The sequence below is a fragment of the Ixodes scapularis genome, unplaced genomic scaffold (assembly GCF_016920785.2).
Source record: "Ixodes scapularis isolate PalLabHiFi unplaced genomic scaffold, ASM1692078v2 PGA_scaffold0__279_contigs__length_252992795, whole genome shotgun sequence".
Taxonomy (NCBI): domain Eukaryota; kingdom Metazoa; phylum Arthropoda; class Arachnida; order Ixodida; family Ixodidae; genus Ixodes; species Ixodes scapularis.
This window is the reverse complement of record NW_024609835.1, coordinates 57,762,725-57,778,129: the sequence shown is the minus strand read 5'-3', so window position 1 is coordinate 57,778,129 and position 15,405 is coordinate 57,762,725. Positions and strand designations below refer to the sequence as shown.

The following is a 15,405-nucleotide window of genomic DNA, read 5'->3' as shown; positions in this document are numbered from 1 at the left end:
ATGTTTTTTTTTATTGTAGTTCGTTTTGAAATTTGTATGCAATATTATAAAAACTGCAAATGTTATAGTGTGGTAGAGACGCTAGTGGGCAACAGCTAAAAATGCGAGAGTCTAAATATTTATGAAGTGACCAGTTTCAAACTCACCAGTTTGTTTTTCAATTTTATTTCCAAAAAGGACTTTCATGTACTCTGTTTAAAATGCCCAGGACAGAAAACGGACGTATATACACAACCCTACATGTGTCCTTATGCATTTTCGCATACCTCTTCCATAAGGATTAAGTGACTGTAACAAGTAATGAAAGGCAATACCACGGTTACTCTCACAAAAATCTGATAAAGAAAAAATTTTCGTTTGTTTTAGTTATCTCAGGTTTTTGTAATGATAAAAGTTCACCAGCTCGTCTATCTTTTCTCTGGTATTTCAACACCACGTAATTTCGCATATGAACTAAAGCGTAAGGCTTTCCTTTTTTCGTTCTTTTAACGAACACTGCGGTTTGTTTTGTAACGTGATCGCCTAATTGATTTTACGTGCCGGCGTTGCATCTGTAAAATAGTGTTAATAAAATGAACACGTACTTAAGATGTCACAAAGTGACACATTAGTACAGCCGTCTATAGATGTAATATTATGCTATTAATATCTCAATTAGGAGAGGCGCAATTTTTGTCGTCTTTTGTATTATATGTAACACTGAACATACACCGCGTATTTTTTCTTCACGATAGCATCACGATGATGTACACTGCGTGACACAGCTGACGCAAACGACTTCAGCGGGTTTGTTTTTTGCGTTCTACTCCTACAACATAGCGGCAAACCCTCAGCATTTGCCGCTTAAGTTAATACCCCAAAGGTACAGATTCCACCGTAATAGTTGTATTTATTAAAGTCGTTAATTTCTAAGGAAAATAATAAGTTATTTTCTAATTACATCGTGCTAACTGTGCCGCCCAATGCACACAAACACTAAGCGTTGGGACTTTGTAAGACATTTATATATACATGGGCCTTGTAAATTTTTCAGCCAAAATATGTTTGAAATGTTTAAGCACTACCTCAGGGACAAAGAAGCTTGCGAGCTTTTGAAATCGATTAAGGTCTCTTTACGGAATGTGTACAACGCGACACTCGGAGCACGAACAAGCCATCTCTGTTTTTCTATGTTTGCATCTTAGAATCAAAAGACTACCATAAAAAGTACAAGGCTGTTTTAAAGTGTTCGTTTAAGGGAGTAAGCTAAACCGTATAATTTGACGCCCGTCAATACTCTTTAAAGTAAAACCCGAAAAAGTGCCTATGATATGTTCGCGCGAACAGTCTCGAGCAATTTTTAAGAAAGCATAATTCACTACTTTTAGAGCAATTACATAGGCTATACACACAACCATACACAGCCAGACACCCTTCCTAAAAAGAAAAGTTGTAAGACGCTTCGTTAAAAGCCTACTGTAGCTTCAAAGCACAGAAAAGTAGAAGGGCGTTTTCAGATAAGATCGAACAACCATATCCAATAACCATTTTTAATTTCATGAAAAAAAATTTTGTTTGCTGGCTCCATACCCAGAATAATAAAACCAATTCTTGTTTAGGAAAAGAAAATGTATTTGGGAAACAAACTTGTAAGCACCCTCTGTCACGTGCGCGTTTTGCGTATCGCGCGATGTTTGCATTTCGGGCGGCTTCCCCAAGACAGCTGTTCTGTCTATGGATCTAGAAATATTTACTGACAAATTAGGCATAGGAAGGATTGAAAAAAAAAAGTATTTTTCACCGACTATTAGGGTAGTTATTTTGAGAAATAAAATCGCAAATACGGCACATGGCAGAATGACGCTGTGGATTAAGGATATTTTTTCCGTATCTATAAAAGCTAAGCTATTCAAACTTTTCCAGTCTGTCGCTTTGTATGTAGTTCATCTGTGCATAAAATATTGGCGTCCTGGTGAGCGGGAGAAATTTACAAGAATTGCTCACACAGGGGCATTTAACTAACTTGATCATTGTTTTGAAAATCACAAAAAGAAGCCATCTTTAATATTCTTCAAACTCTCCGAAATTAACGTTTACAATATATACCAACATAATATGCAAAAATATAAATAATAATAATGAAATTGTGAAGAATGGGCATGGGCACGTACCATTTATGGCAACAACGTTAGCGTCAATTTGGCCATATTTCCCGTTTTATAACTTCAAAGCCACACAAATACTGCATTATGTTTTTTCAGATCCTGTTAGTACATATTGTAAACGTTAATTTCGGAGAGTTGAAAGAATATTAAAGAAAACCTTTTTACAGCGGAGCTGTTAACGGCTAGTTTCCCCAGGATCGTTTCCGCTGGATTAGAAGTGATGACGCCGAACTCTGGACAGCTACCGCCATCTATGAGCGACGGCGGCAACCAGACAACTGGTTGCCGCCGGTTGCCTTTCTTCGGAGGAAGAAGAGCGGGAGCGGAACGAGCGGCGATGTGCGCAGCAGCGCGAATGGTCGTGCAACCACCGGGAAGCCGCTATCGCCTAAGTTCCACTGCGTCGAGCGCTTCAGACACCCTTGCGAAAGAAGAGCAGATCGCTCACCTGGAAGGTCACCGCCGAAAACACAAGCTAAAGCTCCGCTGCTCTTCCTCCTTTACCAAAGTGAAAGAAAAAGTGTTTTTTTTTTTAAATAATTAAAAAATGCATATTCGGTTAAATGCCCGTATATGTAAGCAATCCTCGTAAATTTCTGCCTCTAACCAGGGCAACAATATTTCCTGCAAAAATGACCTATATACAAGGCAACAGACTGGCAAAGCTTGAAGAGCTTAGCTTTTATAGATACGGAGAAACCAAATCTTTAAACCAGAACGTTATTGCGCAATGTGCCGTATTTGCGATTTTGTTTCTGAAAATGGCGACCCTAATACTCGGTGATTATTACTTTTTGTCAACCCTTCTGCGGTGATTGTAGGGCTCTGAAAACAGCTACAATTCCTGAGCGGTACCCGATCCGAAACGTTCAAGACTGCACTGCCTCTTTGAAGAATACCAACATTTATTCGAAGATAGGCCTAATAAAGGCTTACCATCAGATTCCGGTTGAACTTGCAGACACGCCAGGGCGGCCATAACAACCCATTCCGGCCTCTTTGAGTTCGTCACAATGCCGTTTGGTCTGCGTAACGCAGCCCAAACCTTCCAGTGATTTATTGATCAGGTCATCCGCGGACTACCTTTCTGTTTTGCCTACTTCAACGACCTCCTCGTAGCGAGCGAAACGCCGGAGGAACACAAGCGCCATCTCACCACACTGCTCGACAGGCTACACGAGTATGGCATTATAATTTATAATAGACGTGGACAAATGCCAATTTGGTGTACCAGAGCTGACCTTTCCTGGCCATCAGACTGACTGTCAAGGTATCCGACCACTGCCAGACAAGGTCAAAGTCATCACCGGTTGTCCACAACCTACAACAAAACGTGCACTCCAGCGATTTCTGGGGCTTGCAAACTTTTACAGGCGTTTCCTCCCCCACTGTGCCAAGCTTCTACAGCCATTGGAGACACTGCTGTGCACCTCCAAAAGCGAGAAATCAACGTTGTCATGGTCCCCGGAGGCGTCGATAGCATTTGAGAGCGTGAAGAAAGGAAACTGTAGTGGACATCGCTCGATGTAGCCGCCGGGCCGCTCGCTCGCCGAAACTTGAAGCTCGTCGTGTTTCGTACTGTCTGCTCGCGCCGACGGGCTTTTTTTTTTCTTCTTTTTTTTTCTATCGTTTTGGTAGCACCACTAGCTCGGCTGCTACACCTCCTATGCCTAATTTTTCCGTAAATATTTCTAGACCCGTAGCCAGAACAGGTTTTTTGGGGAAGCCGTCTGAAATGCCAACATCGCGCGATACACAAAACGTGCACGTGACTGAGATGCTGCTTACAATTGTTTTTAGGAAGGACAATTTTTTTTTTTCAAATCAAGGATTGGTTTTATTCTTCTGGGCATGGAGCCAGCAAAATATCTTTTTTTTTATCAAAATTAAAAATGATCACCGGACATGGTTGTTCGATATCTGAAAGCACCCAGAACAGTTGATCAGGCGGAAACAAATACAATTGTGGAGGAACTTTTTTTTTTTTCATTTCACCGTAAAAATAACAAGAGTAGATAAAACTTTACTTGTTGTATAGCACGATGTCGGGCCTCCAGATGTGATCGGACGGCACGTGAAGCATGTCCACACCCCCGTACTCGTTGGGATCCCAGGTAAGCTTGTAGTCGTACCAGTACTACACACAGAGCACGACGAAATTATCACAGTAAGATAAATAAAGAAAACCACCATGGATAGAAGCCAATTTTTGTTTTGTATAATCCAATGAGGAATAAAACAACAACAACGACGAAAACGACGAAGGCGAATTTCGGGAAAACAAGTAGCACGTTAGTACTTTGAAAAACCCGGTTTCAGGACTTTCTTTAATTTTAAGTGGTTAAAAGAAATGGCAGTAATCATCTAAAACTGTATTGTACAAAAGAATGAATTGTTTTCGAATAATAAATATGCCAATGAAATTAGAGCCCAGAATTATAAAGACGTGAAAAAAAAAGTTCTACTTACTTGCTCAACCCAGAGATTCGTCGTCATAATTTGGTTTTTCAGGTTCTGCCAGAAAGGGAAGAAAGGTAGCATGTAAGTGACCGTTCTAACAAACTAATATATGCACACTAACATATTCCCAGGTGACCGGAAATATAACACAGCGGTTTGCAATGCAAAATCAACTGACTTTCTGCAGCGCTGGCTGAACTGATCTTAATCAAATAACAAATATGTCCGAAACTGCTGACCTATGCCATGTTGGTTTTCTTCGCGAAACCAGTTCTGATGGGCAGCCAAAATCTGCCGCTTATTGCTTAGCTTAACGAAAGGAATGAATACCGTGATCGTCGTACTAGAGAACTGGGAATTCATATGATACATGAGAGACACAATTAAATTCGCGCTCACACAGAGGACTATTCTATTCTACCGCTTTGCTCATCAGTATAAATGCAATTATACGACAATAAAAACGCAAAACAAAATGATCGCCACGCAACCGTATGTATTCCAAAACCGCTGTATAAAGCGGTCCCGAGCTACCAGAATCCGTAAAGTTGAACAATTAAAAATACACGAAAGGTTAAGAGAAAGGAGCCGCAATGATGAGGAGTAATATCATGATACCAAAAGGCTAAGAACACGCGAGAAAGAATGTGCGAGACATGTTATTTCTTCTTCGTTCTCACGCGGTTAATTTATATAAAAAAAACATTATGTTTGAGCATAATTTTCTAAGTTGCACCTCAATGTTGGCGTCTCGAGATAAATAGAAACTTTTTTTCTTTTCTCTCGTGCGTCTTCGAGCTACGTTCAAAGGGATAAGGTAGCATTATTAATTTGCATATATAATCTTCCAAGCCAAGTTTAGTCAGCTGCATAATTAAGTACGAAAACAGACATGACTGCGTTGTATAATTAAATGAGAGTACCAGAGCCGAGACCAAAAATGGTAAATTTTATTTCGGCTATTATCACTGGAAGCGATCATACGCCACTGATCTCCGCTCTCTCTCTCTCTCGCGCCGAGAAATTGTTCTAGCATTTTACAATAATGTTTTCTATTTATTTTATTAATACGACATTCAATTAGTTTTATGAGCTACCTTATTCAATTAAGCCTTCCCCGCTGGCTAAGCGAGATCTGTGATATTGTTATAATTCATTCTTACGCAATTCTTAACACAAAGAATATAAATATCCAGTCGCGTAAAGAACTGCATCGAGTAGGACCTTATTAGTCAAGGACGATAGAGCGACAACATCTCGAAACTGGTCGACAACGGATTGAAGTGGATGACCATGTGGATCTTACGCCACCCTACCTTTTCTTATTAAAAGCACCGGACTTATCTCGAGCAACGTGGCGACCACCGCGACAAGCAGAATAAAAAAAAAATCAAGTGTAATGGTTTCGCTTAGCAGTGTGAAGGACTCCTCTTTTGACGCCTGCCGGTAGCACGAAAGCGTGCGTGTACTACTAACTAAAACATGGCCAGCATTGTTTTTAGAGTCGAATCCTATATGCTTCTAAAACACGAGGAAGTCCGTTATACTTCATTTCAATTCAAGTCCGACCGCAACCGACCCTAAATAATTAAATGAAGCCTATAAAACCGCAGTACTAAAAGTGCATTGTCACGATGATCGTCGTGTTTGTAGACTTGCTCTCGCCGGCTAAAACAATCACGCACAGTGAAGGTATCCGTGGTCACTGCGCTTTTCTTCTTAGTGCGTGATCGGTTTATCCGATGATAACAAGCGTACGAAGATAACGAGCGCTGTGACGGGGCACTTTTGGCGCCGCTCGATTGGCTTCATTGAATCGTATGCGAAGCGCAAGTTCGTCTGCTTCTTTTGTAAGGGTTGCGGTGACGTCAGAGAGACGCCGAGCTTTGATTGGCTCTCATTGAAAGGATAGTGGGTAGACCTCAAAGCAAGCTCCCTTGAGGTCTACCCACTATTCTTCAGTCAGAGCCAGTCAGAGCTCGCTTTCTGACGTCACCACAACCTGTGCCAAAGAAGCAGACGAAGTTGCGCTCCGCATAGCGTCGGCTACGGTCGGACTTAGAAGTGAAAAGAGGTGTAGAACAACGGCTCCCAAAGGTTAGGATTCGCTACTTTTTATTTTTTTATTCTAACGAGAGTTCCTCGGCTGACTCGAGGAAGCGAGGCGCATTTTAGTTTACATCACACGAAGTGCTTTCTGCAGCTAAGAGATTTTTGTACTGTGGAATAGAGTGTACGTCTTAAAGTTGCTTCTACGTCTTTCTTTCTTCCAGACATTCTTTTACGAGTCTTTTACACAACACTTGGACTACGTTGATATCAATTCCGCCGTCATGGTTTACATTCTGTTTTTTTCTTCCGATTTTTTTTTTCATCCGCAATAATCACTTTTTATCTACTAGATGACCCACCTCTCTCCTTGTAGTTTGCACAGCCAAAAGAGTGTATGCATCACATAAGTGTTTTTTGTTTTTTTTAAGTACAGTCACTCGAGCACTTCAAATTTTTAGAAAGGCTTGGACATTTTTTTTTCTATATATTTGACCTAATTTTTTTAAAATTAACTTAAGTTATTTTTTCTACCACAGGAAGTTATGAAGACAAGAAATCAAAATTCGAGTACTTGCGGCGGTACAAAGAAAAAACAAAAAAGAACCCACAAAAAACGGCATTCACGAAGGAGCTTGTGCGGTTGTTCATTCTTTACGACTTCCTGTGTTTTATGAAGCCTGTAGAGCGCTTCGAGAAGCTGAATGTTATGGGCGATCAAGCCCCTGCCCTCTCAATGGTTGCAGCTAGTTCAATCGTGTTGGAAGTGGAGAGTTTTCTGTGGAGGACGCCCGCCTTGAAGGGCTCCCCAAAACGGCAACCCACGATGAAAATGTGTCCGATATAAAGGCGGTGGTTCAGGAAGATGGTCGAGTTACTCCGTAGAAGTTGAAGGAACTACTTGGTATAGATGCCATGTCAATTTGGAAAGTCTCGACTGAAATACTTGGTTACAGCGAAAAATCGGCCAGATGGGTCCCTCACCAGCTGACCTCAGAGCACTAGGCGTCCCGTGTGATTTTTTTGCCGCCAGTACCTCCAAAGATTCAAGGAAGGCAAGTATGCTGCTTGGCAGCAAATTGGGACCGGTGACGAGACCTGGTTTACAAGAGTGAACCTGAAACCAAGTCTCAGTCCATGGTGTGGTCGGCAAAAGAAGCGTCGCCACTGAAGAAATTTCGCCGCGCCAGATCAGCCGGCAAGGACAACGTTTGCCAGTTTCTTCAGATTCAAGGCTGTCGTGGCCTCCGTCCTCCTTGAGGAGAGGCAAACTGTGAACTCTGAACGGTACACAGAACTGTGCCTGCCGAAAGTTTCCTAAAACTAATCGGAGGTCACCCGAAGAAGGAACTGCGTCGTCACATCCTCCATCCTGACAACGCACCGCCTCACACGTCTGGCAGAACGTTAAACTTCATCGCTGATACCAGAACTGATCAGCTAACTCCACCCGCCTATTCCCCTGACTTGGCTCTTTGTGACTTTTGGCTCTACCCTTAACTGGAGGAACCCCTCATTGAAGAAGTGTTTGAGACAAAGAGAAGACCTCATTTTCGCCGTTGAGGAGCTGCTTTCTCTCCCGAAACCGGACGATTTACAGCGTTGTTTCGACCGCTGGATTCATCGAATACAAACGTCCCTCGAGGTGGTTGGTGATTATGTTGAAAGGGGGTGAAGTTAACTCCTGTTAGTCGGATACCGTGAATAAAATGCTCCCTGACATTTTCAATACAGCTGCTGTATAATAAGCTTTTTGGTGACCGTACCTTTTGAAAACCTCTGCAAGGGTCTATGCAATGAGGATCATTACTGACACCCTTAGCACTAAAATCAAGGGACTTATATAACTTGCACAAGCAGTGCAAAATAATAAAATAAACAGGAACGTAGTTGATTTCTTTCTAAAACGGTCAGAACGGCCTTCAACCAGTGAAGATATATATATATATATATATATATATGTACAAAAAAAGAAAGAACGAGAAATTAAAATTAAGGAATTGAGGCAGCATAAAAGCACACTGCGAAAAACCGCGAATCAGAAGCGACGGTTTCCAATCCGACTACACGTTCCAGTAAAGTCTGCGTCGCCCATCCAACGCCAGTGGGTTCGTAACGTAATCTGTTTCTCCAGAAGAAGACATTCAAGCCTCATTAACCCAGAGCGCATGTCCGCGTGTCCCCCAAGGCCACGCGCACTCCACTTCTCTTGGAGCAAGCACTCTTTTATTCACCTTTTTATGCGCTACATTTATGTTGGTCGTCTGTTCAAAGCTCGCGTAGCCCCCTTTCCCCGCTTCCCCATTCCGAGTGCTTTTGTCTCTGCCGGAAATCGGCGTCATTTGAACCGTGTTTCGGGTCGGAAACGGTTCTGTTTCTTCGCGCAGCTTCCCCGTTGATTCCCGGACGACCGCAGCACAATGGCCGAAGTAAAACTCTGTAGGGTGGTTGTCGCTTTCGGTTCGGTTGCCCCCGTCTTCCAGCGTGTAAAAAACACTGCGACCGTCCGTTTTCCTTCTTTTTTTTTTATGCTTGTCCGTATCCAGACACTTCCGTCTGCTTTCGAATGACAGGATGTATTTGCGGTCACAGAAAATAAACGGGCATGACCGCAGTCCGGATCCTTGCTGGTTTCGATGCACAGCTTTCTACTTCGTGAACGAAAAAAAAAAAAGAAAAAAAGCGGGGTGATTGTGATGTATTGTCTACTCACCATTTACGCCTGCTTAACAGGCAAGAGTGGTGTTCGAACTCCTGGTGTGTTTTCGATACATTGTTCACTGCACAAAGTCTTACAGTTCGCGGCGTACGAAACATAAAAATGACGAGAACAGGGTTAGGAAACGAATTGTATTGAAGTTGATCAATAAGCTGTGACAGGTTAAGACCAACATGACGTGGCTAGCTCACAAGCTGCTCCCTATTTCCGGGCACCCTACGAAATCCCAAATCACCCCGCGAGAGAAAAAAAAAGAAAAGTAAAAGAGGGTTTCCCTTTTTACCTTACGTGAAGCTTCGATCATGATTGGCCAAGTCGCGGCTCTTGTTTTTAACGGCTGCCAATGATGATGAACAGTTTCGTTTACTTAGTTCTGTTACGGATTTGAATACTTGCCACAGCGTCGGTACACAAAGTAAGTAAATCCATAGAGTTATTATAATGTACGCTAGAGGTTCAAGTGGCGCTAGTGAACTGACGCAAATTGAAGCAGACAGCAACCAGTCCAAAATTGACTTCCGGTAATGCATTTCTATGGGAAAAAGTGAGTGCATTTTCTTTCTGCGCTCGATCATAAGAGCAAATATCCCAAATAATTCGTACGTACTAGGTAGCTTGGAACATTCCTCACTCAGGCTGACGAAATAATTGGTCAGTTACGGCGTTTTTCTTTCAAATTCATCGCATTAAAAACGGTGCTGAAACGGCTTCGTACATGTATTTATGTGCACTGTCGGACACTGTTAGCGCGAACGCGACGTCGGCGCTTTTCAGCGAGGGGGATATACGTGCCAAACGAACGAAGAACATCTGGAAATTAAGAAAGACGGCAAGAACTACGCAGTTACACTGAATCAGTAACTACACGTGCCTGTACGATCAAAATAACTTAAAGGCCACGCAATCTATTCCGATTTTAAATAAGTAAGTACCGCTTTATGCTTTCTGCTCTGAGCGAAGCTGCTTGTTGTGCGCTTAAAATATCACCCGCACGCTCAAAATCTTTGAGAGCAAGTGCCCGATAAAAGCTGCCCGGCAGAGAAAACAACACGAAGAGACACCTTTCATAGCCCAGGGACTTTATTATCTACGTTTTAAATGCTTTTATCCGCTCATGTACGACGGGGTCATTTTCATATAGTGACAGGACTGGCATATTCTCAATATATAAGCGTCACCGGAATGCTGGCGAGCCTTGAACACACTCTATATTCCTTTCGATTGTAATTTTGCTTCGAATCGTCGCTTGTTTTTACACACCTGCTGCGGAACACACGTTTGGGACTGGAATGTAGCGAAGTTAAACATCGTTCACTGATGAAGAAAAATGCGCTAACTAAAGCAATTACACTTTTAAAGTGTCAATCAAGGTACATACTATTCGATACGACCCAAATAACCAAAGTGTTCCGTGTTATTTTTCGGCAAAAAGGCAAAATGCACGCGCGTTTTCTCATAGGAATGCACAGGAGCACCGCAAAAGTAGACTGGTTGCTGTCTGCTTCAATTTGCGTCACGGAAGTCGCATAGACACTAGCGCCAGTTGAACCTCTAGCGTACATTATAATAACTCTATGAGTAAATCCGACTAGAAACATAATTAATGCATTAATAATGCGTTAACCGATTAATCGGTATGTTTGCCGATTAATTTTCTTTCTTTATTAAGGGTGAAAAAAAAATTGGAATGTTGGCCTTCAGGGCTGCAAATATCTCCAATTTCTTTTTTTTTTTTTCATTTTATAAAGAAAAAAAAGAATAATTTTGAAACACAGGCATTCAGCGCAATCCTCAGATTCACAATTTTCAGAAAAGTGGAAGATTTGTAATATCTTACTTTATAGGTAACACAATATGTTGAAAATGTTCACGTTTATATCGTATTGTGCATCGATAATTGTCGGACGTTGGATACTCATGGAGTTTGTTTTAGCTCATGCTGCAGTAGGTCTGGTCGCTCTGTTGGAAACTTGCTGATGCTGAAACAGGGCTGAAACGGGGCTAAAACTTGCGTGTATATTCATGCCTTATCATTCATATTCTTTTTACGTAAAATATTCACTCCTTGGCGGTGTCCCTTATCCTGTTTTTTATTTGTCAAGAAAAAAACTACCATCAGAATTCGATATTATTTAAGTGACAGAGAGGTGTACAGCTATCCACTTCCACACTCGTTCTTTTTTTTTTTTCGTTTTGTTGAAGTGTATCAGTACGAAGTTTGAGAGGCTGTTCATGGACATCATAAAACAGACTGATTGATTAATGTTTATTTATGCATCCCTGAAATATAACTGACCCTGTCTATGTGGGTCTTCGGTTTTGCCAGTACCATGATGTCGTTCCTTGACATCAAATAAATTCACTCCTTATTTTTTTTTTTTCGTCCTCTTTCTTGGTGTCAGGCATGAGCCCGCCTGGAGCTGCCGCTGGTGCAGATCTTGGCGGTAATAGTAGTTGCGCAGGTGAGAACCTGGAGGTGTAAATTGGAGAAGGGCTCCGCGTGTCGGCATCATTCGGCAGAATGACAGTGACGACAAAAGACTCGTTTGATATTGCTCTACAAAAATACGTGTATGGCTCATGCGCCGCCCACTTGTACGGGTAGCAGCAGTTGTTTCTCAGTTCGGCTGGCTGCAACCTCGTTGTCGGAGTGAGCGTTTAACCCCCCCCCCCCCCCCCTCTTTCAACAATACGCAGCAAATTCACCATGCTTTATTATAGCCTCATTTAAACTACTGTCATCTTGTGTCGGCTATAACGACAAAAACGATTCTTCGAAATATATTACTTATAAAAGAAAAAAAATATTACGCTAGACTCCGGCTGTTTCGTATACAGAACCTTTCTTTACAAAATTTCGAAAACTTCTTTTGGGATCACGTACGAATACTGTTTACTTTATGCGATTTGTTTCTTATCTGTGGGATATGTAGATTTTTAGTGCATTCTTTCAAGACTTAGAATGAACGAAAGTAATGTTAACACACATCGTACAGAGACATACGTGCTTCCTCCATCTCGCACGAACTATAACTTTGAGTTGGTGCACTATAATCCACCGTGCTTATTAAACAAGTTTATCTCAAACAACATAAATGTATACACGTTAAATAAAAAATACCTCCGCTTGTACTATGTAAAGCTTCGCGTAGTGGAATTTTGAATTGCTTGTTTTTGTTGTGATTTTTTTTTTAAATGTAAAATGTGTTTTTGAGTACCTGCAGCTGCTGCCAATCTAAAGGGATTCCAGACCCGGTCGAACTGTTTTTTAACAACGTTTTGCCTGGCGATCCGTCCAATTTTCTGGAAAATAGAGCTTTGATCTGATTTGATTGATGAATATATTTGATATGTGGAAACTGTTTTCATATGGAGTTTCTCGGGATTTATGTTGGTGGTTTGAAAGCTATTTGCCATCTTGTTCGAACACTGTTCGAGTTGCTCAGAGTCTCTCCGAATTATTTTATTTGACATCTGGGGTTCGTCAGGGATCGTTCCTGGGCCCCCCTTTGTTTTCGACATTTACATTGATATAGTGTCTTGTGTACGTAGTTCTAAACTGCTACTTTTTGGTGATAGTACTTTTTCATGAAGATTCATGCTATTTTAGACTAATATACAATAAAATGGTGTGTACTTAATTCTCCAGTGGTTTAGGCTAAATGAACTGTCTCTCAACCCCAAAACAACAAAGGTGTTATCTTTTTGCCGACGGCATGCTGGTGTTGATTTTACATATAATCTCGACGGAATACCAATAAAGCGTGCATCACTCATTAAGTATCTTGGCGTGTGTGTCGACAGTGGCTTGACTTCTAAAAATCTTTTGTTGTGGGCAGTACTTATAAAGTGTTAGTAATAGTATATCGATTGACGAAGAATTTTAGGAACCCCCATACTTTTACAGCGGAGCTGTGAAGGGCTAGGTTCCCCTGGATCGTGTTCGTGTATGTCGACACAAACCTACCTGGACAGCTACCACTATCTATAAGCGACGGCGGCAAGCACACAACCAGTATAGTTTCCGCCGTCGCTCGTAGATGGCGGCAACCTTTTCAGCTATAATAGAAGAATGGAGAGTTGGGCGCGTTGGTGGGAATTCATCGTAGGAAACAGCGCGAAAAACAGACGACGACGAAGAAGAAGCTCACAATGCATCGAGTACAGCTCCGCTGGTCTTCCTTCTTCACAAGAGTGAAAAGGCTGAACTTTTTTTTTTTTTGTATGTTTCCTTTTTTATTTATTTATAAGCTCGCGACTTGAATTTCCTACTGTCACATGGAACTCGTTATGTAAAACGCAGTCTATGAGCATAGAAAACGTTCAAAAAAAGGCTATTCGAATTCTATATGATAGATTCTTTGAGCGCCGCTTTTATTATAACTATGAATATATACTAACAAAATTTCCACGTCAACCTCTGTCTACCGAAAGAACTTTTCGTGACTTTGTGTTTTTACATAAACCTATAAATGGGGCAACTGATTCTGTGCAGCTTCTTGAAAAAGCTAATCTCTCATGTTCCTTTACGTGTAACCAGACATTTTGCTAGTTTTTATGTTCACTCCCCCTGTAAGACTTCACAACTTTCTCGGATCCAGTCATTGTATAACATCACCGCTCCCGCCTAACCTTTACATTTTGTCATCAATTACATTGTACCGCAGCCAATCAAATGAGAACTTATCTGCCTCGTATAGTTTGTTATATTTGTTGCTTGTTAAATGTTTTCTTTTTCTTTTTCCTTTTCCATCGCTTGGTGGCGATGGTGTGCCAAAATGAAGACCTTCTTTGTTGTTTTTGGACACCTAAATAAAGATTATTATTATTAATATAATTATAATAATTTGCATTATCATCACTACCCTAGTCATAGGTTTGTTTTGTTTACTGCCGATTCTATGACGACAAACATATCTAGCTTGACGTCTTCGTGCAGCTCTTAACGTGGTCGCATCATCGGCGCTCCGTTGTATGGTAAAAGGCGATAGATATTCAAATCTATGCTAGCGTAAGTCGATTACACCCTTCCTAAAGAGATTATATTTGCCGGCGACTGGAGCACGGTTGGACTATATAAATCCCCGGGGAGAACCTAGCTTAATTCTCTCTCTCTCTCTTTATCTCTTCCTCTCTCCTTTTTCTCCCTCTACCTCTTTTTTCTCTTTCCAGCGCAAAAGGTAAAGGGAGTTCAGTACCGGCATTCTGAGTGGATGGTCCGCGCTCATAAAGCGGGCACTCTTTTTCCTCTGTTTCGGTGCTGAGGCGAACAAGTGCTGGAATATTGAGTTTTTTTCGGCCCTTTGTCGGTGCTCACCGGGCGTTATTAGGGATCCTCAATGACGTCATCTATTTCGCCAACGAAGCGCGCAGGAGAGGAACACGGGCTCCTTGAAGCGAAAATGGGCTTCATGAACTTTTCCGCGGGGAGGGTTGACGCTGTTCTGGTGTGCACGACTCGACTCACTCGGAAAAGAACGGGCAATACACGTCTCAGGCACGAGCGTTGGCAGAATTAACAAGTTATTTCCTACTGCCTCGAGGTCGTTCATTCCAGCTTTGTGTTTCCATTATTGGCGCGAAGTGTGCACACTGCAACAGTGACGCGGACGGGATATAATACGCAGCAATCAATCATAAATGTTGCCGAAAGCTGACCTGGAAGCGGTAGAACGGGGGACAAGCGATGGTTACCGTGCTCCTCAACACAACCAAACACATTCAGCGATCAACGCGAGCCACTAGTTTTTTTGAAAAAAAAAAAAGATAAACAAAAAGGAGGTAATAGTGAACGCTATCTCCAGATATCGTCTCACTTCCAAGTCCGGTTCCTTTACGGATGTTTACGTGGCTACAAAGGTAGCCGGCAGAGCCGTCGAGCGCTGAGGAATCAAGTCAGCAATGTTCCATATGAGGCTCTCCCAACAGGACACTTCAAGAACGCGTGAAGCAAAACTTCTCCACCACATAAAGTGCGGCGATCCGCTTCCATCCGTTTTTTTTTTTAAATTGTTGTTGCTGCGGGGAAAGTTT

General features: G+C 41.9%; 1 protein-coding gene across 1 annotated transcript in view; it reads right to left on the bottom strand.

Moving 5' to 3' along the window:
* Window positions 1-15,405, bottom strand: part of LOC8027997 (acetylcholine receptor subunit alpha-like) — a 67,788-nt gene that overhangs the window by 18,771 nt on the left and 33,612 nt on the right. Inside the window, exons 2-3 of the mRNA XM_042292007.1 lie at window positions 4,614-4,658; window positions 4,172-4,281 (exon numbers count right to left, since the gene is read on the bottom strand). Coding sequence (XP_042147941.1) covers window positions 4,172-4,281; window positions 4,614-4,640 — 137 coding nt within the window. The 5' untranslated portion in view covers window positions 4,641-4,658. The remainder of the gene's footprint in view (window positions 1-4,171; window positions 4,282-4,613; window positions 4,659-15,405) is intronic.